Source organism: Cryptomeria japonica, chromosome 8 (genome assembly GCF_030272615.1).
Source record: "Cryptomeria japonica chromosome 8, Sugi_1.0, whole genome shotgun sequence".
NCBI lineage: Eukaryota > Viridiplantae > Streptophyta > Pinopsida > Cupressales > Cupressaceae > Cryptomeria > Cryptomeria japonica.
Genome location: NC_081412.1, coordinates 721016484 through 721043155, shown reverse-complemented (window position 1 = coordinate 721043155; position 26672 = coordinate 721016484). Strand labels below are relative to the sequence as shown.

General features: G+C 42.0%; 1 protein-coding gene across 3 annotated transcripts in view; it reads left to right on the top strand.

Annotated features, from left to right (window-relative positions):
• LOC131074214 (folylpolyglutamate synthase) overlaps window positions 1–26372 on the top strand; it is a 334535-nt gene extending 308163 nt beyond the window's left edge. For all 3 annotated transcript variants that reach the window (XM_058010777.2, XM_058010776.2, XM_058010775.2), the window contains exons 12-16: window positions 101–454; window positions 619–697; window positions 1909–2067; window positions 2385–2575; window positions 26011–26372. In XM_058010777.2, coding sequence (XP_057866760.1) covers window positions 101–454; window positions 619–697; window positions 1909–2067; window positions 2385–2575; window positions 26011–26070 — 843 coding nt within the window. In that variant the 3' untranslated portion in view covers window positions 26071–26372. The remainder of the gene's footprint in view (window positions 1–100; window positions 455–618; window positions 698–1908; window positions 2068–2384; window positions 2576–26010) is intronic.
• The last annotated feature ends 300 nt before the right edge of the window (window positions 26373–26672 follow it).

Here is a 26672-nt window from a genome sequence, read left to right as displayed (position 1 = left end):
TATGCAATTATTTATTTTTCTTTGTTTGAATATATGGTTTATTTTGAAGTTGCAAATGGAAGCCCCTTGAGTAACATGGGTTATGATGTTCATGTTCCAGGTAGATGATGGACATTTTCCAGAGCCATTCATTAAAGGGCTTACAATGACCAATTTTCTGGGTCGTGGACAAATCATTCTTGATCCCAATGTAAGATGCTCTGATCAACATGATATGGAAGATGCTGAAAATGTTGATTCTAGCAAGTTGATTTTCTATTTGGATGGAGCACACAGTCCAGAAAGCATGGAAGCATGTGCCATTTGGTTTTCGCATGCTATAAAAGACAATACACAATCAATTACCCAAGTTAAGGGAGCACCCAATTTAATCCAAAATGACAACCACCACCTGTCATCAAATTTTGAGCAACAGAACTACAGCAGCGAAAACTATAGGAAGAATTCAAAGCAGGTCAGTTTTCAACAGTCACATCTTGACTCTCTTTCAAATATATACAAGAGATATTTCTAGTTTCACCTTTATAGTATGAAATCTTGTAGTGGCAAGTATATTTTATGTGATTTAGACTGCAAGTTTGTGTATGGTTCTCAAAATATCATATTCTTTGCTTGCAGATCCTAATATTTAATTGTATGGCTGAGAGGGACCCACAACTACTTCTTCCTCATCTTGTTGATACATGTGCTCTACATGGTACTGTATTTCAGATGAGAACCCCATACCGACTTAATATTTTTTATATATCTTGGATGAAGTCATTAGTATTACCACAAAAATAGGATTCAAGCATAAGTTATAATCTAGAGATAGAATATGCCAATAACTATGTGGATCAAATAGCTTTCAAACTTTCAGGATGATTCTGAGCCATATTCACATCCACTCCCAGCATGTGGGTTTGGATACACCCGCACCCAGTGACATAATTAGTGCATTTGAGCGAGGCACCCTATCTTTAGAGTGTGTTTCCCACGTATTCAGTGCCATTCCCACTGCACTGTCCACATGCTCCTTGAAATAAAAAAAGAAATGAAAATGAAAAACAGAGATTAATAACAAAAAATAAAAGATAATGATGAAAATTTATTTTTTTTAATGACAACATAAATTCTGTGTCAAATTATTAAAATTAGAATTTGGTTTCAAGTTCTTTTCTGGTAATGCATCCACTTACCCAAGTATTGGGGCTCTGCACTAGGTATTCCATACCTGCAAACTGTGTAGCCCCTCGTCAGCATGCTCGTGTAACCCTTATATTACATAGGCATATATAGCACCTTAAATTTATTGGTTTTCAAGTAATTCTACTTAACTATTTCACAGGAATTGTTAATAACTCACAATTCTTGAATTTGTCATTTGTTTCTTTGTTTTTTTGTGTATTATGAAATTTAATTATCTTCTTCATAATCTTCTGCCACTGTAACTGTAAATTAGGGAGCCTGTAATATTCCCCTAGATATCTGTTGGGATTTAGATCACATGGTAATGGAAAAAAATGAAGTGCTGATAAATTATTCCTCTTGTTGATTGGAATGTTAAACACTAATTAAACATTTGTCATACCAAGGTCAAGGTGTATCCATTAAATAGTTTAAAGATCGGTCTTTCTTTTTTACGCCTTTATTAACAATCCTTCTGACATGTTTTAAATGTCTTTTGAGTGGAATTTCGATCTAACTATTTTATGATGCCTGACTACTCTCAAATTAACAGTGTGTCGAAACATTTTAGGATATATCCAATTTGTTCCTTGGAGTTCTATCACAAACAATTTAATCTTTAACAGTCGTTGTCTGTCATTACATTGAGAAAAGTCAATTTTTCTTATCCCATAGGGTGCATTCACTTGAATGCAGTATTACACTGTTAAATATTATCTTAAAATTTGGTGGTGCGTACAGGAGTACATTTCCATGGAGCTTTTTTTGTGCCAAACCAATTATCATTTACTCAAGTTGGGTCCAGTTTGACACCTGCAGCGAATGATTCTCCAAAAGTCAACCTTTCGTGGCAGTTAGTTCTACAAAGAACATGGGAAAATCTAATTAATAGAGGCAAAGGTAATCATTTCTTTCCCAGTTATTTCTGTGTAATTGCTTTGCAATTAAAATATCAGTTATTAAAGGTCAATGCAAACAAGACAAAATTACATTAAGTTCGAATTACATTCTATTGTCAGCTGAGTGCAAATTTTAATCTTATTTTATTACTTGAAGTAATTTGTATCTTCCATGAACACATGCATGGTTTGGGCATAGAGGATGGCCAAACTTTACTATCATGTTGATACAATGTTAACTGACTTTTGATTTCTCAAGTCTACATTGTTTAATGCCTTCGGACTGTTGCATGTTTCTGTGCACACCAATAAAAACAGAGACCAATGATAGGACAGCGTCAGAACTGTCACAAATGCCACCCTCTTATGATTTTTTTCTCGACGAAACTTCACAAGAAAGCTATCATAATTATAAGAATAATGTGTTCAGTGCTGTCATGCCTTCACTTCCAACGACAATCAAGTGGCTCAGAGAATGCGTTCAGCAAAACAGTTCTGTGCGATTACAGGTAAATCCATGTCTATTTAAAGCTAAGTAATTATTTTTGGTTGAAGCTGTATACTTCTATGAGGAAGCTCAAATATGTACGCATATTACATTTTCAGTGTTTTACATGGTAGGATAAGTAGTAGATAGCATGCGATTCATACATTATTCATTTTGATTTTATAGGTGCATTTTCAAATTCTTTGCGGATAACACTCTTCGTCTTTTGGGAAAAAGCTTTATCTTAGATACGTTTCTCATATTTCCAAATGTTATATGCCCATCCCTCTAAAGAACTTGTTGGTTCCAAATGTTGTGATTGCCATGCCATTATATAATACATTTAGATTTATTTATACATGTTGTTTACCTCATTGAGTAAACAGGAAGAATACAGAAACTGAACAGCAATGTACAATGCAAATATAAAAGAAGTACCAGAATAAGCTTTCCATTAATGTCAAAGGATGTTCATATTATATCCGTCGTCAACAATACATGTCCCAACACCCGGAGGTGATACAATATATGACTGCCGAAGGGGTGCGACCCAACCGTCGCAACTCCAACTACCTACCCGTCGGCTAACTAACTATTGATAATTAACATTACTAACTATACACTTTTTCCCGATAACATCATCCCCCCCAAAAAAAGAAGTCGTCTCCGACGACTGACAACAAAATGGAAACAATGTGAAAGTCAAGGAGGGGGCTGAGGAAGCGTCCCTGAAGTTGAAGGGTGAGATGCGGGTGTCTGGGCCGCCAGGCGGGTGCGGAGCTCATAGACCTACTGGGTGCGCGCTGCCACATCCCGCTCTGCTACCAACACCTTCTCTAAGGCAGTCTTCACCATAAGTGCAGCCTCCAGTAGCTCCCTCTCCTTGGTATCGGCGGACTCCGTCATGCGAACCAACTGAGCCTGAACAACATCTAACTCCTGCTAGACGAGACTCCGCGCACTCTGTTCCTCTGAAAGACGGGCGTCCACTGCAACCTTCTCTGCGCGGGCTGCCTCAAGCTGTGTGACCAACTCTGATCTCTCGGCTGCCCACGAGGCTTGTTGCCTGGCCATGTCCTGCTCTAACTCCACTCGAGCAGCCTCGCGAACTGCGGACTCGTGCTGTGTCTGGGGTAAGGCATAGTAGGCCTCCCTGTAAACCTGCTCAATCTCCCGGACGAGAGTCGTCACTCTACTCTCCACGACGGGCTGAGGCACACGCCAAGCCTCCAACATCGCATCCGTCTGGGTAACTGGCCACCCTCGTGCCTCAAAACATGAGGTGAAAGCTGCTGGACAGCCGTCTCGCATAAACTGGAGGACCTGCTCTAATTCCTCCACAACCTGCCGTAGAGCCCGTGTCTGAGCTGCGGCCACCACTCGCCGACCCCTCGTCACCATATCTGCCAGATAAACCTCAATATCCTCTCCATCTAGCCCCGATGTAGGTACAGGAAGCCCACGTGGTAACTCAAAAGTCTCCTCAACCACACCAACTGCATCCTGCTGGCCCAATGGTGTCTCCCCCGCCCCCTCAAGTGTAGCAGTCGCCTGCTCTGGGCCGGTAGGAACACCCTCTCCAAGGACCTGTCCCTCTGCTGGTGCCTGCGTCTCCGCCGAGGAATCCTCCAGATCCACCACCTCAGTGGGAGGCTCTCGCCGAGGTGAGAGTACAGCTGCTCCTACGAGTGGCGTCACTGTCATCTGGAATCTCCGGGTCAGCCAACTCCCCATAGCCGCCACCGATGGAACTGCACTCAACACCTCCGACCCTCTCTCCCCCTCGGAAACATGTCCCGCGATGGGCTCCTCCAACAAGGAGGCAGCAACCGTCACCACTGCATCGGATCCCACGACGTCCAGTCGTACCTGAGGCTCCGTCTCAACCATCTCCTCTGCCACGCCTCCCTGTGGTGGACCACACAACTCTGCCGTGCTGTCAGTACATGCCTCTGCGGGAGTTGGTCCTGCGGCTGGTATGGCGGAAGGTGCTGCGGCCGGCTGCATGGGCCTGAGTGTAACGGGCGTGCGGCTCTGTCCAAATGCCGGAATCGAAGTACTGCCCGCGGACGACCCCACAAGTGTGCCAAGTGGGAGTGTGGGTGGTGCAAACAACACTCGCTCTCCGGCGGGCTCCATCCTCCCCTCGTCTGTGGCCCGACTACTACTGTCGTCCTCATCCTCCGAATCCTCCGAATCCTCTGCACTGCTAGAAGTTTCTCGCCCACTATCTGGTTCTGCTGCGGTGGTCTCTAATACCCGTTTCCGCTTCGCGGAAGAGTGTCCAATATCCAGATGTCGCCAATGCATGATAGGAGGCTCACCCTCCGCCAAGGGTCCCTGTGGCCGTACCTCCAACTCAGCCTCTGGCACTGCTTCCCGCGTAGCCTCCAAGAACAGTCCAATGGCATAGTGGGGCATGTAAAAGGTGCGCTGCTCCATCATCAAGAATGCGCACATCCGCTCTGATAACAAGGTAGCCCAATCATAGACGACTCCGTTCATCAACCCGTTCATCAATACTATCTGTGGTAGAGCGATGTCTGATGCCCTACCCGACCCTATCAACCTGCTTTTGATGACGTCCATAATGCATCGCCAATGCCCCTCTGCGACAAAGGACCTACGCATCCCACGACCCTTCGTGGCGTTTACGATGCTCGCCAACTCTGCTGGGGTCAAGTCTCGGGACACTCGCCTAATCCAATGTTCCTTTTCTTCCCGTGTCATCTTCTTCGGCTTCAAGTCCACTTTCTTGCCATGTATGCCTGGGATGCCAAATACTCTGGTGAAATCTGCAGGTTTGAAGGATATGGTGATATCCTTCCCCAAATACTCAAATGTGCTCGTCCGTGAGCGGCTATCAAAGGTATCAACCATATATCGCAATGCTCCCTCGTACTCGCGAATGGCGAACACAGGCATCCGTATAGCCCATTCTACCCCTGCTCGGCGAAGACTTGTTTTCACCAAATTATCATCCGGCATGTCTTGCCACCATTTCCGACATTCCACCCCATTCAATCCCTCAAAGGTGATATTTTGTGAAGTGGAGGTGTTCTTCCCTCGTACAGTGGGCTGCTGTGGTGTTTTTTTCTTCTACCTGGCTTCCATCGTGCCGCCTGCTATTCGAACACCTGAAGGAAGAATACATGCATCCGGCTTCCTATGGCTGCTATCCTGCAATTGTTTTTTCCAATTTCTTTTTCCCGCGGACTCCATTAGCTTCCTGTAACTGATTCTTGATTCTAGCTGTAGTAAAAAAAACGGCTAACTGCCTCCGGGCACCGAAGAGCGAAGACTGTGCGGTGCGTTTTTTTTTTTTTTTTTCACGCTGTTCGCACAGAATCCCCCTTCTTCCTTCTACCGCACGGTAGCTTCCTTCTTCGCCTAAAATTCGACTTCCTTCTTTCTATCGCACGGTAGCTTCTTTCTCTCCACGCTATTCGGCTGGTACATCGGATTGGGTTCACCTTCTATCGCACGGTAGCTTCTTTGGCATTTGACTTCCTTCATTCCCCCGCGGCATCTCCTTCGTGCGGCGTTCTTAGCGTGCGGTAAGAAAACCTTTTCGTCTTCGACGCTTTTCTCTCCCACTGCCTTCGGTTTCCACCGCACTGTGGCTTCTTCGTCTTTCCCTCCCTTCGGCGGCTCTTGTTTTCCCTTACCGCGTGGTGGCGTGGTGGCGCGGGGTTGCTCCTCCTTCGCGTGTCCTGTTTTTGCTTGCGCTGCGTTTTACCTTCTTCGTGCGGTGTCTTGTCTTGCTCCGTTTTATTTCCCTTCGGTGTTTTATCTCCCTTCGGTAGGCGTGGCTGTGCGGTGTAGGCGTGGTTGTGCGGTGTTCTATCTGCTTCGTCGGCTGCTTGTGCGGTGTTCTATCTGCTTCGTGCGGTGTGTTTGTTTTCGTGCGGTGCCTTTGCTCTATTTCCAACCTTCGGCATATGCTTCCACCGCACGGTGGCTCCCACCGTCGGTGGCCCACCGCACGATGGCGTCCACCTTCGGTGGTGCCCACCGTTGGTGGTGCCACCACACGGTGGTGCCACTACGTGGCCACCGTACGGTGGCCCTTTTCCTTTGTTCTTTGTTTTTTTTTTTTGTTTTTTTTCAATTTTTTTTCAATTTTTTCCTTTATATATTTTTTCAATTTTTTTTTTCTGAATTTTCTAATTTTTTTTCCAATTTTTTTTTTTTCATTTTCATTTATTGTCTGACTACGACTGTGCACCTCCTGTCGGGCTGCTCCTGCACGCTTCCAACCTCTGGTGATACACTTTCAATTTCGACCCATTGACGCCCTCTGGGATTTCCTGTCCGTCGAGGGTCGAGAGCTTGACGGATCCATTGGCTGCGACCTCTCGGATCCTGTAAGGGCCTAGCCACTTCACTTTGAACTTGCCGGGCTTAATCTCGTTCTGTCCGTTATACTTTAGGACTAATTGGCCCGGCGTGAACCTCGCCCGCCGAATGTGTTGGTCATGCCAGTATTTCCTGCGTTGCTGGGCCACGTCTGTCACCCATTGTGCCATCGTCCGTCTTTCATCCAACTTATTTAAGGCGTATAATCTCTCTCGAAGGCTTTCCATGTCGCCTAGTTTGTTGTCAATAGCGATTCTGAGACTTGGCACCATGAATTCGATCGGCACTACAGCTTCCTGGCCGTACATCAATTGGAAAGGTGTCTGCCCGGTAGTTACTTTGTAAGTTGTGCGGTACGCCCAGAGTACCGAAGGCAGACGCTCTTCCCAGTCTTCTTTTTCCACCCCACAGGACTTATAAATTACCGACACGATGATTTTGTTGGTTGCCTCAACCTGACCGTTTGCCCTGGGATAGTACGGACTTGATAGAGAATGAAAAATTTTGAACTCGGTTGTCAGTAGTCGAACAATATGATTTACAAAGTGCCCCCCTCTATCACTTGTCAGTTGAATAGGTATTCCGTACCGGGTGATAATCTGTTCATAAATGAATTTTGCCGTACTGACGGCAGAGTTGTCCGCCAAAGCCCTCGCTTCCACCCATTTGGTCAAATATTCTGTCGCCACGACAATGTATCTACATCGTCGGGCGTGACTTGGTTTCAATGGACCAACGAAGTCTAACCCCCATCTTTCGAACAATTCTTGAGCATGCGCCGGGTTAAGTGGCATGAAATCTCTTTTTAATGGTCGCCCAGCACGCTGACATGTATCACAACTTGTCACCCATTCTCTGGCGTCATTATGCAGTGTCGGCCACCACAAGCCAGCTAGTAGGACCTTCCTTGCTATCGTATCCGGTCCCATGTGTCCTCCAGCAGCCCCTTCATGGGCTTCTCTCAATACTCCTGGGATTTCCTCTTCCAAGACGCATCGTCGTAGGATCTGGTCAGGTCCCATTTTGTAGAGAAGACCATTTATAAGTTGGAATGTTCGGCTTCTTAATACAAGTTTCCGTCTTTCACCTGGTGGCATTTCCTTCGAAAATTTTGATGTTGACAGATATTCACCCACACTCATGTACCAATGAGGAAGGATGGCAATGCGGAAAAGATGGGTGTCCGGAAAATCCTCGCTAATGCCTTCGGCTGGCTCTCCCGACTTGATCCGTGATAGCTGGTCGGCTATGACGTGGCTCCTGCCAGGTCTGACAATGATGTTGAACGTAAATTCTTGTAACAGCAACAGCCATCGACTAATCCGCCCCTGGATGATTGGCTTGTTCACCAAATACATCAACGCCTGGTGATCCACATAAAATGTGAATGGTGTCGCCAATAAATAATGTCGGAATTTTTGGACGGAGTATACCATGCCGAGGGCTTCTCTCTCCATCGTGTTGTAGTTCCTCTCCGCGTTTGACAAGAGTCGACTTGCAAAATATACTGGGTGGTCCAGCCCGTGGCTGCCGACCTGTGCCAGGGTGGCCCCTATGGTGAAGTTGGATGCGTCGACATGTACATGGAACTCTTTGTCCCAGTCTGGGTATGTCAAGATTGGCGCACCCACCAATCGTGATTTTAACTCTTGAAAAGCCTCTTCTTGGGCCGTCCCCCAGACGTACGGCTCCCCCCTTCGTGTCAGCTTATCAAGTGGGTATGATACTTGGGCAAAGTTCTTAATAAACCGCCTATAATACCCGATGTGTCCAAGAAATGACTTGACGCCGGTGACATCGTCGGGCGCCTCCATCTCCACAATGACTCGTATTTTGTCAGGGTCCGTCTTCAGTCCAGCCTTGCAGACGATGTGCCCTAGTAACTTGCCCTGAGGCACCATGAATCTGCATTTCTTGGGATTTAGGGCGAGGCGGGCTCGTCGACATCTCTCCATGCATTCGCCAAGTGCGGCCAGATGTGCCTCCTCCGTGCTGTAAATGGACCAATCATCCAAGAATGCTTTGAAGTTTCCTACGGACATTTTATCGAAGATATGGAGGATTATCCGTTGAAAGGTAGCTGGCGCATTGCACAACCTGAATGGCATCCGGTTGTATGCATAGACGCCATCTTCTACGACAAAGGTGGTCTTCAATTTGTCCTCCTCTGCAATGGAAATTTGATTGTATCCGGAGAATCCATCCATAAACGAATAAATTTCATGACCCGCGACTTCCTCCAGGATGGTGTCTGTGAATGGTATGGGAAACGGATCTTTAATTGTGACAGCATTCAAACACCTGAAGTCTACACAGATTCTTATCTGATCGGCCTCCTTTTTCAAGGATATCACAATGGGTGATACCCATTCACTCGTCTGGACCTTGAAGATAATCCCTGATTCAAGCATGCGGTCAATTTCATTATTTACCCTGGCCGCATAATTTTTGTTCATTCTGTATGGCCTCTTCCGTACGGGCACGGCTCCGGGAACCAGAGGGATCCGATGTACACAAAGTTCTTGTGGTACCCCCTTGAGGTCCTTATATGTCCAAGCAAACACATCCTTGTATTTGGTGAAGATTTTGAACGCCGCCGTCTTTAAGACGGGATTCCAGTCGTCGCCGACCAGAATATTTTTCTGTTCTGAAGTTTCCCCAAGGTTTGTAACTTGAAGTGCGGATTCTTCATACCTTATGGGCTTACTTTTGTCAAACTTGTGCGCTAGTGCATCATCCACAGGGACATCCCCTTCCTTGTATTGTCCGTACTCTGGCGGAAACTCGTTCATGTTAGGTCCTTCAATCCCCAACATATTGCACCCGTACAATAATTCATAGTCTTCCATTTGCCAATGGAAGAGCCCTCTCAAAGAATCCGTCTCATCCTCAGAACAGGCTTGAATTCCTAAGATGCCTTCATCATTTGGTTCCCTGCCCTCCTTCCCTTCGTCGGTATCGTCTCCGTCGGACTCTGACTCCGACGCCAACTCTTCATTAACCAGTTGAGTTTTGAGGTCAATGGTATACCTTCGGCCAGCCTTTTCCATGGACAAGGTGTTTTTCTTCCAATTGTGATTTGCTTTGGCCGCCACCAACCAACCTCTGCCGAGGATGGCGTCGTACCCCTTCTTCTTCAATGGGATGACCACAAAATTCAGGACGAATGGCTGTGTTCCGATCGTCACCTGTTGCGCCATGAGTGTGCCAAGCGGCTTGATGCCGTGTTGGTCTGCTCCCAATAAATTAAAGGTGGACGGCCAGAGAGTAGGTTTACCCAATTTTTTCCATGTTTCCTCTGGCAAGACATTTACTCCCGACCCGCCGTCGACAATTGTGTCGGTCAAGATGGTGCCCAATATACCCATCTCCACCACTGCTGGGTGTCTACCATTGTTGATCGTCAGGGTTAATGGGTCTGCTGCTGTCTCGCCAAGGTTGTCCTTGCCATGTATTGGTTGGCCTACTGGGGTTATTATTGCGGATTGCAACAACGTCGCTCGCAAGTGCGGCATACTTTCCAGGAGGTCCTTCATTTTGACGGGTATCTCGACCTGTAACAGTTGGTTTATAATATTTGTTTCTCCTTCAGAGCGAGAAGTACCCGCAAGCCCCTGTGCATCCTTGCTCCTTGACATCTCCTTCTCTAATTCCGCTCGTGCCTCCAGTGCCTTTCGTTTTTCCGTACGGGGGTCTGGATAAGTGGCTGCTTTCGTCTTGGACCTTGTTATGGCGAGTGCATCCTCCGTTTCTACATTCAATAGGTTCACGCCAGATTTGGGACAATTGCCATCATCATGGTCCCCCGGACCGCACCACTTGCAAAGCTTTTGTGGTGCTTCCTCCACCGTACAGTCTCTGGCGAAATGCCCCCAGTGATTGCAAGCTCGGCATTGTATCATCGGCCGCCCTTTAGCGTCGTATTGGATTCGGCTTCTATTATTCGTATTGTTATTATTGCCTCTTCCTCGCCTGTTGTTTCGGTAGCCGCCAGACGAGGCGTTGTTGCTCGTAGGCTGGGACGTGCCGGCTGACGCAGATGGTTCTGTAAAGAGAACCTGTTGGCTACGGGTCCTCATATTGTACGGACACTCCTTGGTAAGGTGTCCGGCAATCTGACAAATATCACAAAATGCTTTTTTCAGACAAGACCCCTTGGTGTGTCCGTCGGTACGGCAGTCCGTGCACCATAACTCCCCTTCGTCGCCCTTGCTTGTGCTTCCTTTTGTTGCCTTTATCTCTCTCATCATTCGCTCCATATCTTTTTGGAGAGCCCGTACCTTCCGATTAGAGTCGTCATCACTGCTATCACTTTTGTCCGAAGAGGAATCATCGTCCGTCGAGGATTTATTTTTCTTCTTCTTGGACGTCTTCTGTTCACTTTCTAAATCCATTGCCCTATTATAGGCGTCCGAATATGAAGAAGGGGGTACTATCTTCATTTTTCGTCTAAGGGATTTCTTTAGACCTTCCACGAACCACCGTTTTTTCAATCCGTCTGCTGGCTGGTTCTCCATCTTTCCTAGCAGCTCTTTGAGCCGCCGGCTGTAGGTTCGGACAGTCTCGTCCTTCCTCTGTTTCGTGCCGTAGATTTCGGCTACGATCTCATTATCGTCTCTTAGGAGACGAAACTCTGCTTGAAATTCCTTCTTTAGGTCTGCCCATGTGCCAATTTTAGCCTTATCCGTGTCCGAAAACCAGTCGATGGCTACGCCCCTCAGTGTTGCGGGAAACTGTGTTACCCAATCGTCCTCATCGGTAACACCATTCGCTCCCCAAATTGTTTCACACGTGCGACAGTGGCGGACAGGGTCTTCTTTCCCATCCCCATGGAACTTTGGGAGTTTTTGTTTTTGTGCCATACCTTGCCTTTTTACTACTGGTGGCTGTTGTCCTACTCCGGATGGGTCAGATCCTATAAGGGGTGCTTGACCGCCGTGCCCCGGTGTCCCTCCGACACTCCTGGCAGCCCCGGTGTCTTCTCCCTCTCCTGCCTCCTCCCCACTCCTTGGAGTTTTGCTAGCCTCTGGTGTGTGTGGCAAGTCCCTCAACTCCCTCAACTGAGTTTGGGTACACTCTATCCTGTGGCGGGTTTCCGCAAGTAACTCCTCCCGACTCCGTGGGTGGCCTCTGGCCTCACCGTCCCCTTCGGAGCGTTCCTCCTCTCTTCGCTTATACCTCTGTCGCCTTTCCGCTTGCTGTTCAAGGATCAAGGCACGTTGGGCTACTGCACGTTCATCTATATATTGTTGCTTATTTTTGTCTTTATTCAGTGTATTGGGCATTAATTCCCAGACCGCTTTAATGACATAAAATGTAGAACACTTTTATTCATTCATAATGTGGAAGACAAGTTTATGCCAACAATATGACATAATTATTACAATAAGTGTTCTTTATTCCGTCCCGTATGGGTCACGGTTCAAATGCCCCTGGCGCCATCTCGTTCTGCTTCCCGTTCCTCGTACTGTTGCAAAATTTCTTGGCGTCGCTCCTCCGGGCAATCTCCTCCAGGCGAGCTTGTTGTGCCAACGATGCTTGTGCTAGCAGTCGAGGGAGATGGTTCATCAACCGATTTACCTCCGGACTCACTTCCAACGCTGTCCACACGGCACTTGGTGGGACTCCTGCCTCCGCCGCCTCTCATCGCACGTGGGTCTAAATGGCTACTTGGAGTAGAATCGAAAATTCTCTCGTCGCAGTGTCTTCTCCTATATAGAGTTCTGTTTGGGCATCGTCGACCTCGGGATTCACCTCACCAACGGGTAGGCCCATTGTGTCTGTGCGCCATCCGTGTCTCCGTGTCTCCTGTTTCGAGTTCGTGTCGGCAATGGCACCAAATGTTTACCTCACTGAGTAAACAGGAAGAATACAGAAACTGAACAGCAATGTACAATGCAAATATAAAAGAAGTACCAGAATAAGCTTTCCATTAATGTCAAAGGATGTTCATATTATATCCGTCGTCAACAATACATGTCCCAACACCCGGAGGTGATACAATATATGACTGCCGAAGGGGTGCGACCCAACCGTCGCAACTCCAACTACCTACCCGTCGGCTAACTAACTATTGATAATTAACATTACTAACTATACACTTTTTCCCGATAACACATGTTAGCAATTTTCCGTTAACTACCTAAATGCCTATCCAACTACTTGTCCTGTGTAGAATATAAAGTTATAAACTACTAACAAAAACATGATGTAATACATGAATCATTTGGAGGACAGCCATAATATCATCTCTTACAGCAAGCACTAGAAAATTTTATCATAAATAATTAATAAACAAAGAAAAACTTAATTTCATTATACTATCAGTTTACTCATAACAACTCAAAAAAATTTCCCTCATTTTTCATTTGACTTTATATTTTTTTATTGTTTTTCCCCTCTACTTGAATGAGCCAGGACCACAGTGAATCAGGGTAAATATGAGCAACTGATAGCAAATTTATATATTTATCTTTCTTTTACTTTGATGGTTGAAATGTATTATAAAGTTTTTGTTTTTGTTTTTAAATTTGTGTTTTGGAAGAAAGACAATGTGACATGAAAATTAAAAATGGTTTCAATTATATTTCATATATCTACATATATTTATTATTAAATGTTTATTCATCAACATATAAATGGCTGTTAAATTTGTGATAATAGGTAAAAAAATTGTAAATATGCTCATCCCATCACCCTCTACCCACAACTCTAGTTTAATAACTTGAAATTAATTTTTATTTTTATATTTTAGAGGTATATATAATCAAATAATTTTTTTTAGATATAACTTTTTTAATTTTTAATAAAAATAGAAGACAAATTAGTATAGATATCTTAAATACATCTATCTAAAGGAACACGCGCAGATATCAGTTTTGAGTTATCTTATTTAATTTACAACTATTTAAAAAATAATTGTTTTAGTTACATAGTATATTTTCATCTGATAAGGGATTTTTATTTACTTAAGAGTTATTTATAAATTCACTTTTTTTTTTAAAAATGTATATCTTGTTTATATTTTAGATTTCTTTAACATGATCGTGATGATGCTCCATTGATGTCACTGTAGAAAGCCTATTGACATCAATAAAACAAGAGAATGGAGGAGACTCTATATCTAATTCAACTTCAAACTTAATGGTTTCACTTTGGCACAACTTAGAATTTGCATGAAGTATGAGATAGTGTGCAGCTGGGCAATGTAATCCTCCAAATTACAATACTTTAACACCACAAGAAATAAAAAGAAAAAGACAAAAAGTACTTCTTAATGAGGTTTTTAATCTAGGGTTCTTTAGAGACAAATATAATTCATTGAATTGTTGGAGAAAAATGTCAAATCAGGGGTATGTTGCACTCTTGCTAATGCAGTTGTAGGTCTTGGATTCAAAGCTCTATTGTATGATATTTTGATAGTTGATATTCTCAATAATGCAATACAAGATGTCCTCCTTGATCTTGATGATTTCGGTATTCTAACAGAGGTCAACCTTTATAGTGATTTGGTTAAATGATGCAGGAGAGTCTCTGATCTAGGAGCTTCATCATTAGAACCTACAGCCCTCTAGCATAGCTCTGTTCGTAGTAGCAAGAGTCATTGGCTATATCTGCTTTATTGGAACTTAGTACTGAGTTTGCAAATTGACTTTGTACAAGGTAGATTGTAATTAAAAAATTGAGAACTGTTAGCATTTAGTTATTATTTGCGCACTATGTATGTAATATCCCTTGGCTAATCTGACCCTGTTTCGCTTATTTGAACCCCAAGGAATATTGTCAAACACTTGGCATACAATGTTTGAAGCTACTGTAGTGAATTCTTTATTTGTTTTCTTTGGGTTTGTACGCTGCAAATGAAGTTATGGAAAGCTTCTAACAATGCAAAGTTGTTATAGAAATGATATGCTAGCTGTATGACTTCTATATGCAAACTAATCACCTACAGCCAAGTGACATTTCGTCATACAATTGGCATGCAAACTAGAGTATGGAAATGAGAGCTACAGCCATAAGCGTTTTATCGAACATTTGCCATGCAATTCCTATTATGAAATGTTGACTTTCAGCTAGGGACATTAAGACAAACAGTTATCTTGCAAACTGAAATAAATACTACAAATATATCATATGCAACTCCTTTTTATTGATGTCCCAATTACCACAGATATGAAAGGGCCAAGACTCTTGGCTTACAGCTGAATATGATATGAAACAAAATACCCAGGTCTGAGTACAATGGCAGCATACAACCAACTTCGAATGTCTATTAAATATTGAAATTAAATGCAAGAGAACCTGATCCAATGAAGCGCCTACGTTGTGGGTAATGTAGCAACTCAAATACCATGTAAATTGTGAAGCAACATGTGTGGCTGCTGCTGCTATAGTACGGCCTCCAACAATTATAAATTCTGCCCGAATTTCAATGTCATGACAGCAGCAACTAATCTAGAAATGAGCAGCAATTAAAACCCTTGAAGAACCCTTGAGTAGACTCAACTAAGATGCAATATACTGTAGCGCGGTACTGTAGTGTTTACTATTCACGGGTACTGTAGCGCACTGTTCACACGCACTGTTCACGACACTGTAGCAGCAAATAAACCCTCTGTATGATGTTCTCAGTCTGCCATATAAATATGCCCTCAGCTATGCCAATAAATCTGAAAATAAATCCCCAATCAGCACAATGTCAACTTTTGGATGAAGCCAACCCTAGGAGCAACCTCAGATGAATATCTCACACCCTCAGATTGTTGATGCAATGAAGTCTTCACGTTCTCCAATGCCGATACTCTGGACAAGCTGCAGAAACCCCAGCTTCTTCTCCAAAGCCAAGAGACAAGTCTTCTCATCAAAAATCACAATGATCAATCTCTTTTTTCTTTTTTTCCCTCTTTTCAAAAGCCTTATATATATTTCCCATGAAGGTTCGATTTTCTCCAATAAGGCATTAAATCAATTAATGATATTAAATGACATTTAATGATACAATATTTTCACTTTGTCATTTAATATTTCACCTTCGTAAAAGAGCCACAATTAATTAATTAAATGGTCCCCTTTAATGATACTTGGACCCTCCCTTAAGTTATAATATAAAATTATATTATAACTTAATAATATAAGCTCAAAACATTAATGTTTATTTAAACTAAATAAACATTAATATCTCCATTAATACTCAACATTTTTTAACGTCGTCTCAACTGGGAGCTAACATGATGAAGCTACATATGATCATACCCCTTTACTAAAAATAGAAGGGGCCATCTCTAACATTTCAAACTTACTATAAATAGTAAGTATAGCAAATGAAGTCCAAATGATACCAAATGAAAGCCAGATCGAAACACACTGGACTCTGGAGATGATACAAGCCTCGGAAGACGCTCTATCCATACTCATTAGCCTACGAGGGTCATAATGATAGGCTAATCACCCCAAAAAACCATGTCTGCTAAAATGGGGACATTACAGTCCGCCCCTCTTGAAATTGCTTGTCCCCAAGCAATATCGACTGCAAATAAACTCCTCCACCTGGATCCCAAATGAAGACCTGTGTAATGTCCCTGGTATTACCAACCAACTCCTGTAATGCCCACACCAAGGGCACAACTAACAAGACCTGCCAAACTAAATCAACCTCAACAGCAGGTGTCACAAGAACATGAACATCAAGGGGAAGCAACTCTGAAAACTGACAATGTTTGCTTCCCAAAACTGCGCAAGATAAGCTGCCAAACATATCATCTAACACATGCGCAACTGAACTATGCATCTGAGACAAATCATGTACATGAGAACCTGAAATGAGACTACCAACGATGCACACCATGTACATGCAATGAAACCTACCAGGGAACACCAACCAGAACTCGGATGCACACAAAGGATCCCTCAACATACTTGCTAGTGTCCCACATAGTATACCTGGATTCCAAATCCAGGGTAGAAATCTGCTATGTAAACCTCCCTCAGACTTTCGCTGCTCAACACTGATTGCCACTTCACCATGCGAGATGTGGTGAAGCCAACCCATGGGACCTATCCAAACTGCAACACTAACTTTGTCATCACCTGGATCCCAGTGCAATCTATACACACATCCATCTGTACTGTGAAGATAGGAGTACCTGGAAGCATCTGCTACGCAACATCTCTCCACAAGCTCTGCTAAACCCTCATGGATGTGATATCCAACTAAACCATCATGCCCATTGTCACCATAGTCTCTCTGAAGCCATGTATCCAAAGATAGCCTCTGTGTCATAGGAGTAACAATCTCCACCGGATACACATCAACATGATGGGAAACTGAACACTGCTCGAGCAAGTAGCCACCAACAATCAACTGAGTCGGGTACTTGCAACTGCTAGTTCCATCTACTGAAAATGGTAATTCACCATCCCACAATGGATGGTATAATCCTGAAGCCAATCCACATTGATGCATCATCAAGTCCTCCACGTGTGGATCAAAAGAAAAGTGATGAGCACTCCTCACTGTGTAGTTGTGATAAAACGCTCCAACCTCGGTCAAGGGCTCATCTCTAACAATGTTGGAATCATGAGATGGCTCCAATCTCTGACCCCGAACAGTTGATTGGGTAGGGGCTCTGGTAACCCTCTCTGCAAACCCAATCACAAAATCTCTATTAGGAAGCATTGTAGTCAGAGTATCAATAATTACTCCCACACCACGCCTGATGGCGAGAGAACCTCGGATGAGAGTATCCTTGGTGGCTCCAAAAGGACCCTCTTGAAACTCAGGACTCTCAATAAGGTACTCAATAAATGAATCTGTGCAGTAAAAACAATATAAGGCTGAGTCAACCTTATCCTCTAAGACCTGCAACTGATCACTCTGACTCTGAGAAACAACAAGTTGGCGTCCAAAATCAGCTGCATGGGATGAAGTAACAGATTTGCTTCCAGAAGAGGGAAACAAATCTACATGAGAGCCATACTCCCAACCAGATGACACTACGCGAGTTCCATGTGAAGTGGATGGAGTAACGTCGCGTACTAACACACAACTCTCTGGAGAGTCCACCACTGCCACAGAAGAGCTATCAACAATCTGACCTGTATCATTTGTCATAGCACTAACCTCGAGAGAACCTGATGCAACGAGTGGTTCTCTGCTACTCTCAACCCAAATACTCATCCCAGCTAAGTCACCTATACCTGCATCAGTGACAGATGTAACCACATCCTCAACATACCCATCACTACAACCTGTGGGTGTAAACTCATCACCAAGTGATGCTATAGGAAACTCAACTGTATCCACAGATGGTGAAGACTGTGCTAAACTCAATGCCACGGTAAGTTCCTCAACCTGTGACTGTGACTCACGAAGGGCTGACTGAGCGCTCTCCAACGAGTCCATAGTCACCTCAAGCTCATGGGTGAGCTCATCAACCTCCTCCTCCTTTCCCTTCAGTGCATCGTAGCAAGTGCAATCCCACTCAAGAAGATAATCCCTATCAGCAAGTAACTGCAAGTAATTCTGTTTCATTATCCCAATAGCTGCTCGGAGTGCATGGAACTCTGCCAGGGCAAGGCTACTATCACCGTGCTCATATGTCTCAGGAGTACTCCAACCAAAGGTCGCCAACATTTGTCGAGCGACATCAAAATGCTCCCAAGCTGTAGCAATCATATCATCATTAACCTTCAACTGCCCAGCCAGATGATGATACCCCTGTGACTCATTCTTTCCACCCAAATCTGCACTATGGTATGAAACCAAATCAACATCACTCACCTCGTGATCAACAACATCATGTGTGCAATCAATTGTGCACACATCAATATCTAAGGTACTGCTGCTATGTACCCCGTAGGATGGCTCAACTGGCAAGGTAGAAGTTGTTGTTATGACAATATCTTCACACACTTCCACTTCCAATGTAACTACATGGCCATCCAACTCATGATTCTGGGATCCTATGCCAAAGCATGAATCTTCAAATTTATTTTCTAAGGTCTGATCTGAAAAATCAGACTCTAAATGACATGAATCCACATCACACATTACCCCATTAGTACCCAAATCTTGAGTACCTTCATGCGGCAACTTAATAGAAGCATCTTGCACATGTGTAGTCACTGCTCTCTCATGCTGATGCAAAATTTCATCACTACTATCATGTAGATCAGAACTCTTATGAGCCAAAATTCCCATGCAATCCTCATTCTTGACACTTGTATCACGAGTGCCAATACTCAAGGTCACTCCCACAACACTTTCTGAACTTTCCATGACTTTCAAATCATCATTACGCTCAAGTGCAAGGCTGCTGTCATGAAAATCAGACTTGTTATCATGACTGATAACAACTTCTTGAGTGCCAATAATCACCACATTCTCTTCAAGTTTCACCTTTTTATCCTTAAAAATAGATGTCATATACCGAGCAATTCTATCAAGTTTTGCAGGGTGTGAAATCAATTCATCCAGCTTCTTCTGGTTTTGTTTTAACTTTTCCAATGAGGAATATACTTGCTTCCTATTCTGATTCCACTGATTCTGGGTACTTGAAGTAACCATGATTAACTAGCTGAATCAATCTACCCAATAGGTTGGCAAGAAACCGCTCTGATACCACTGTAATATGAAAGATCCCTGATGGATCTCTTTTACCAATCTGCTGTAATTTTTATTTATTTAAATTGATTTTTCCTGCTTATTAATATTTTCTTTCAGAAATAGACAAAAGTTGCAGAAGGGTTGAATTCTTTTTGTATTTTGATGATTTTTCAACAAGTAAATAATGAAGTACAAGTACATGAACAAAGTACTGAAAATGAAGTTCATATACAGCCAAAACAAATTCGATTCAAGGCAGATTTCTGAATATAAAATCAAATATTTGACCAGATGAAGATTTCCAATAATTTCAGGAAGATTACAATCAGGAATAATTCCAACCTGGATGCTGAAAGAGTAACATAACTAGGAATGAAGTTGTGGCAAGATTCCAGCCCTCCAAGTGCTGCACGTGGGAAGGAAAGTGGCTGCCAGGTACAGCCGTACGGCTGCCAAGTACACCCAACTGGTTAGAAACCCCAAAGCCCACGCTGAACTCTATCAGAATTGCTGAACCTCCAGAAAGAATGCCGTACAATCTCCAAGATGCTAATAGCTGCAAACAAATCCAAACCACTGTATTGGGGGCTACGTCCCAAACAGGCAAGGCATTGGGGTTGGCGTCCCAGATGCTGAAAAGCTCTTCCAGAGCCAAATCTCAAATCCAAGATGTAAAATGTGTAAAAGATAATCATAGAATGAAGCTCCTATCCCCTTATAACCCCTCTCAATTGCAAATCGAACCCTAATTGTCTCCAAGTGGCGTGGTCTAGTGGAAATGTTATAATTTCTTATTTTAAAGTGGTCATGTTACTAGAAAATGACCTTTTTCCCCATAGACAGAAATCCGCTCACTGAATTGCCCTGAGACCAAAGAGAAAGATTTAAAGAATTTCAAGATCTTTCCAACGAGCTATCACACAATAGGATGCGCATCCAGATGAGACCAAAAATCCCCTTATTACTCCAAAATGGCTAACAACTTAGCCTTATTTAATTATTAAACGCTAACTTAGGAAATATTAAAAATATAACCCAAATAGCCACAAAATGCCCAACTGACATTACAAACCCTAAAATCATCCTGTCACCTGTCTGTGACTGAAGTCGGAAATCAAGGATTCACTGGTAGTCTCATCCCTAAAATCTAGGGATGTTCCTAAAATTTAGGAAACAAGCCCAATCTCTTTGAAACTGAAACCATCTAAAAGGTCATGAATAACCTCACGACTGGCAACTGTCACGACCTCCTAAAATTTAGGGATACCCCCTAAAATCTAGGAACTGCTCCAAACTGGCTCCAAACTGCCTGTAAAGCCAAAATCCAATCACTATATGCACTGAATGAGTCCCAATCAACCTCTGCTAGCCTACGAGACTCCAATGATAGGCCAACTCCTCCGTCTCCGATGTCCACTCTAGAAAGGGGACATGACATAATATCCCTTGGCTAATCTGACCCTGTTTCGCTTATTTGAACCCCAAGGAATATTGTCAAACACTTGGCATACAATGTTTGAAGCTACTGTAGTGAATTCTTTATTTGTTTTCTTTGGGTTTGTACGCTGCAAATGAAGTTATGGAAAGCTTCTAACAATGCAAAGTTGTTATAGAAATGATATGCTAGCTGTATGACTTCTATATGCAAACTAATCACCTACAGCCAAGTGACATTTCGTCATACAATTGGCATGCAAACTAGAGTATGGAAATGAGAGCTACAGCCATAAGCGTTTTATCGAACATTTGCCATGCAATTCCTATTATGAAATGTTGACTTTCAGCTAGGGACATTAAGACAAACAGTTATCTTGCAAACTGAAATAAATACTACAAATATATCATATGCAACTCCTTTTTATTGATGTCCCAATTACCACAGATATGAAAGGGCCAAGACTCTTGGCTTACAGCTGAATATGATATGAAACAAAATACCCAGGTCTGAGTACAATGGCAGCATACAACCAACTTCGAATGTCTATTAAATATTGAAATTAAATGCAAGAGAACCTGATCCAATGAAGCGCCTACGTTGTGGGTAATGTAGCAACTCAAATACCATGTAAATTGTGAAGCAACATGTGTGGCTGCTGCTGCTATAGTACGGCCTCCAACAATTATAAATTCTGCCCGAATTTCAATGTCATGACAGCAGCAACTAATCTAGAAATGAGCAGCAATTAAAACCCTTGAAGAACCCTTGAGTAGACTCAACTAAGATGCAATATACTGTAGCGCGGTACTGTAGTGTTTACTATTCACGGGTACTGTAGCGCACTGTTCACACGCACTGTTCACGACACTGTAGCAGCAAATAAACCCTCTGTATGATGTTCTCAGTCTGCCATATAAATATGCCCTCAGCTATGCCAATAAATCTGAAAATAAATCCCCAATCAGCACAATGTCAACTTTTGGATGAAGCCAACCCTAGGAGCAACCTCAGATGAATATCTCACACCCTCAGATTGTTGATGCAATGAAGTCTTCACGTTCTCCAATGCCGATACTCTGGACAAGCTGCAGAAACCCCAGCTTCTTCTCCAAAGCCAAGAGACAAGTCTTCTCATCAAAAATCACAATGATCAATCTCTTTTTTCTTTTTTTCCCTCTTTTCAAAAGCCTTATATATATTTCCCATGAAGGTTCGATTTTCTCCAATAAGGCATTAAATCAATTAATGATATTAAATGACATTTAATGATACAATATTTTCACTTTGTCATTTAATATTTCACCTTCGTAAAAGAGCCACAATTAATTAATTAAATGGTCCCCTTTAATGATACTTGGACCCTCCCTTAAGTTATAATATAAAATTATATTATAACTTAATAATATAAGCTCAAAACATTAATGTTTATTTAAACTAAATAAACATTAATATCTCCATTAATACTCAACATTTTTTAACGTCGTCTCAACTGGGAGCTAACATGATGAAGCTACATATGATCATACCCCTTTACTAAAAATAGAAGGGGCCATCTCTAACATTTCAAACTTACTATAAATAGTAAGTATAGCAAATGAAGTCCAAATGATACCAAATGAAAGCCAGATCGAAACACACTGGACTCTGGAGATGATACAAGCCTCGGAAGACGCTCTATCCATACTCATTAGCCTACGAGGGTCATAATGATAGGCTAATCACCCCAAAAAACCATGTCTGCTAAAATGGGGACATTACAATGTAGCATGCATTGTGCAATATAATGTAATCAGCCAATGAACATAATTTACAAATTTATATTTCACAATTCATGGTTTAACTCAATTTTATTTTCTCTCTATATATCAATGCTATAGAATTGCCTTTAAACTTAACGGACAATAGATTATTCTCTGTTTTTATGCATCTATGGATATTTGGTTTTTTCTCCATTAAATCCTGATTTTTTAAAACATTTTAAACTTTTGATTGAGTGATTTTTTCCCCAAAATATTATTGCTGCTACTTTCAAAACAACTACTTGTCTGAAGTAGGGCACACTCAATAGTTTACCAAGTACTTATAGGTTCATGGACTAGATTTCAAATATGTAGTCCATGGCTTACATCATTTGGGACAGCTAACTGTTCACATAAGTGAGAATGACCTTAGTGAACACTCAACCAAGCATAGGGACATGCTCAACTATCCACAATCTTACAACAAACATGAATAGGAACACGCTGTCTATCATCAAAGTTGCAAATAAGGACACACTATCAACAACAATGATCTTTCAACATAGGTAAGCTCGCAAACAAAATCCACAAGTACAACATTCCACTTGAGAATTGAGATATACTCACCATCCACCAATACAAAAGAACAATAAGTTATAACTTATGCTCGAAAACGAAAAAACTCCCGACTTAATTAAAAATATTACAAAACACATATAATGACTTCTGAATCATAAAGGCTACAAAAACAAACCAATCTGTAATATCCCCCATCTAATAGAAGACTAAAAACAGGGAATATTTGCTGTCAAGAACTGTGTGTTATGCTGTTTGCTAATGTTGCGTGTTATGCAGACTGCTGTCTCAGAAGTTTGAAGATTGTTATAGAGGTGAACCATCACATATTTCTCATAAATGTACAACTACAAATGACTGCAAGTGAAAGTATGATAGCCAAGAATGCATATACAATCAAATTATGATGTCCTAACACCAAATTAGACTCAAAAATCAGATTCATAGGCTTGCTGACATTATGTCAAACAGTTGACATGTGTCCTCAGAAAAGTACATACAATGGAAAGTTGACTCAAGTAAACTCCTAGCTCTCTTATTCACATGATGAATCACATTACATTTCAATAGACAGCTATGATTTAAACTGCTAATCAATAAGTACATTGACTGTCATAATTCGGATTTCTGAGTACATAAGAGACTGCAGATATACTCAAGCGCATAGACTGATAACACTTATTTAAAGCAAGGTAATAGGAAACTGATTCAAGACAGCTTCTAGGATCATTCATGGATTGATGTCTTGTCCCTTTCACCATGCCAAATCGGGCCTCTCCTAAGCCGCCCCTGCTGCTGCAACAATGATCTGAGATATCATTATTAGTCAGTCCAAAGCACTCCAAATCTCTTTCAAAATGATCGCCTTGTTGACTAGGATGGATCGCCCAACTTAGTGTGAAATTTTGAAAGTCCAATACTCGTCCTAGGAGCCAAAATGTAGGATGGTAGCAATCAGGGCCGATTTCTGATTTGCAACAGTTGGAAGCCGATCTCTCCCCAAGTCATCTCCAAATTGCCATGGAATGAGGCGCCTAAGTCTCTTTTCAAAATCACTAACCTCCAACTGGAATTTTAATGCTTCAATGATATGTGGTGAACAAAATCGTGGATAAGAGGATGCAGTTCAGACCTTTCTTTAGACTGTGAATATCCTTGGTTAAGTTTGCTGATCGTCTTCTAACATCCTCAAAAGAAGTGCCTTATCATGCCAATGAAATCGCTAACCTCCCAAAAGGTATTTTCTGTGTTTAGGTGATAAAGAATGACAAAATCGGTCTGCTACAAAAATGTCTCAGATCTGATCAGCAACTAATTTCTCCATCAATTCACCTTCAAATACACCAAAATAACATTGCTCTCCTCTTAAGGCAATATCGCTTCCCTCAAACTCAAGTGAGCTTGCATCTATCATGACCAAAGGGCAAAATCAAGGCAATATGTCAGTCTAAAGCAAACTCTCCAATCTGATATAAAATCTCCTTAAGCTCAAGTGAAAGAACTGATTTGTCCTTCCCAACCACCATAAACCCGTTATGCACAATGTGGAAAACTGAGTATCTCCCACTCCCAAGAAGAAGCTAGGGTTTCGTCCAGCCCTTCCTCAATCTGCTGAAGGTTTGCGTCCTCAGAGATTCAACCAATGCAACGCATCAGTCATGTTATCATATCCAATCAATCTTCCAATCTGCCTGATCATCAAGCACCCTCTTCTATTTATCCTTTTCAAAACCCATCATGAGATTCCTTCTAGAAGAGGGTAGGTACACTTTATTATTTATTAAGTGACTTTATAATTTAATATTTTATTTTAGTCACTATTTAATTAAATTAATTAAATATAAAGTCACTTTTTAATTTTTCAATTTATTTAATGACTTTATAAGAAACTTATCTCTCCACTTAGCCAAAAGGCTAAATCTTCGTGAAAGGCTAGGAAAAATGGGGACATTACACAATCCCCTTGAAAAAAAGGGGTAAATTTGGATTATTTGGTGCATTTGTGAGTTTGATCAACTACCCAACTCTACCACTTTGCACTTGTTCATGTGTCATTTGGTACCGTTCAGCCTGTGTCTGCATCAACATTTGTACACGTCCTCTTGATGCTCAACTCTTTGGTCCACACAATATGGTGAGCAACCCCCGTCAATTTATATATTCAATACCTCACTAACCAAACTCTATAATTCAACATGCCTCTAATCATGCTATAGAATGAACAAGATATGTCATTGCCCAACTAGGTGACAAGCAAATCTGAAGGATTACCCTTGTCACAACATAAAGTTAATACCTATTGAATGTCAAGTAATAATGAAAACCCTACCAAAAAGTAGTGGCTTTACCAATCGCTAGAATCTAACTCCGCAAGAATGCTCCAAATCTAGAAACCAAGACTGAAGACAACACACTGCTACCCGATCTTTGACCGAATGACAAACGATTGCCTTCGGCAACCTTCTGAAAAGAACGCAACTGTGTATAACTCAGCCTGAATAATTCCGCCCAGCTCTTCCTCCTCATCCAACTTACACGTCATCTCCAGGCTGCCTAGGAGTTGATAGACGGTAATGTAAACAACTTACAAAAACGTAATATTTGTGCCAAGAATTTGTGTTGAAAATTATAATGTTAAATTTATGAATTAGTATTGAACAATTTGAATTTAGAGCTAGCCTTTTATATTACATCGGATAGATTTATGAATCTTATCCTTCGATATCATTTGTTTATAACAGGTTCTTGTGACGGGATCTTTGCATCTTATTGGAGACGTAATAAGGATGCTGAAGAAGTAAGCCAAAATTCGGTGGATGCCATTTTTACAAGGCAGTGAGCTCGCTTATGATATTGGTAAGAATTTTAAGTGATTACGTAGCTATAAAACCTCGGGCTTGCATGTACTGCAAGGCAGGTTATTAATTGTCAAAACCATTATACAGTAACATAAAATTGAGGGGCAATACTGGGTCATCGATGGCTTATAAGTTGTAACAGTAAGAGCTACAATTCTTTATTCATATCTTGTATTGATAAATGTTGTTTGATTCTACATGAGGCATTCGAGGGTTAAAATTATAAAGCATGACTATTTTTGTTTTGTTATAGTTCTTCATGGTCTTTGGTCACGTAGCAGAGTTCCATTATTTTCATTTAGGAGAATAGATGATGTTTACATGGAAGCTGAAGTGTGGCAGAACAATGACATTCTAAAGAGACAAGGCAAGGATAAACAGATTACACCATCTACATATAGGAAAAACATAAATCAAGATGCAAATTCCTGAAGAAAATTAATTTTGTGATGAGAAAGGATAAACTAAGGACTGAAATTATATAAAATCTTTAGTGAAAGGCAAAATTTTAGTAAATAAATTTAGACTTCCTTGATATGAATGGC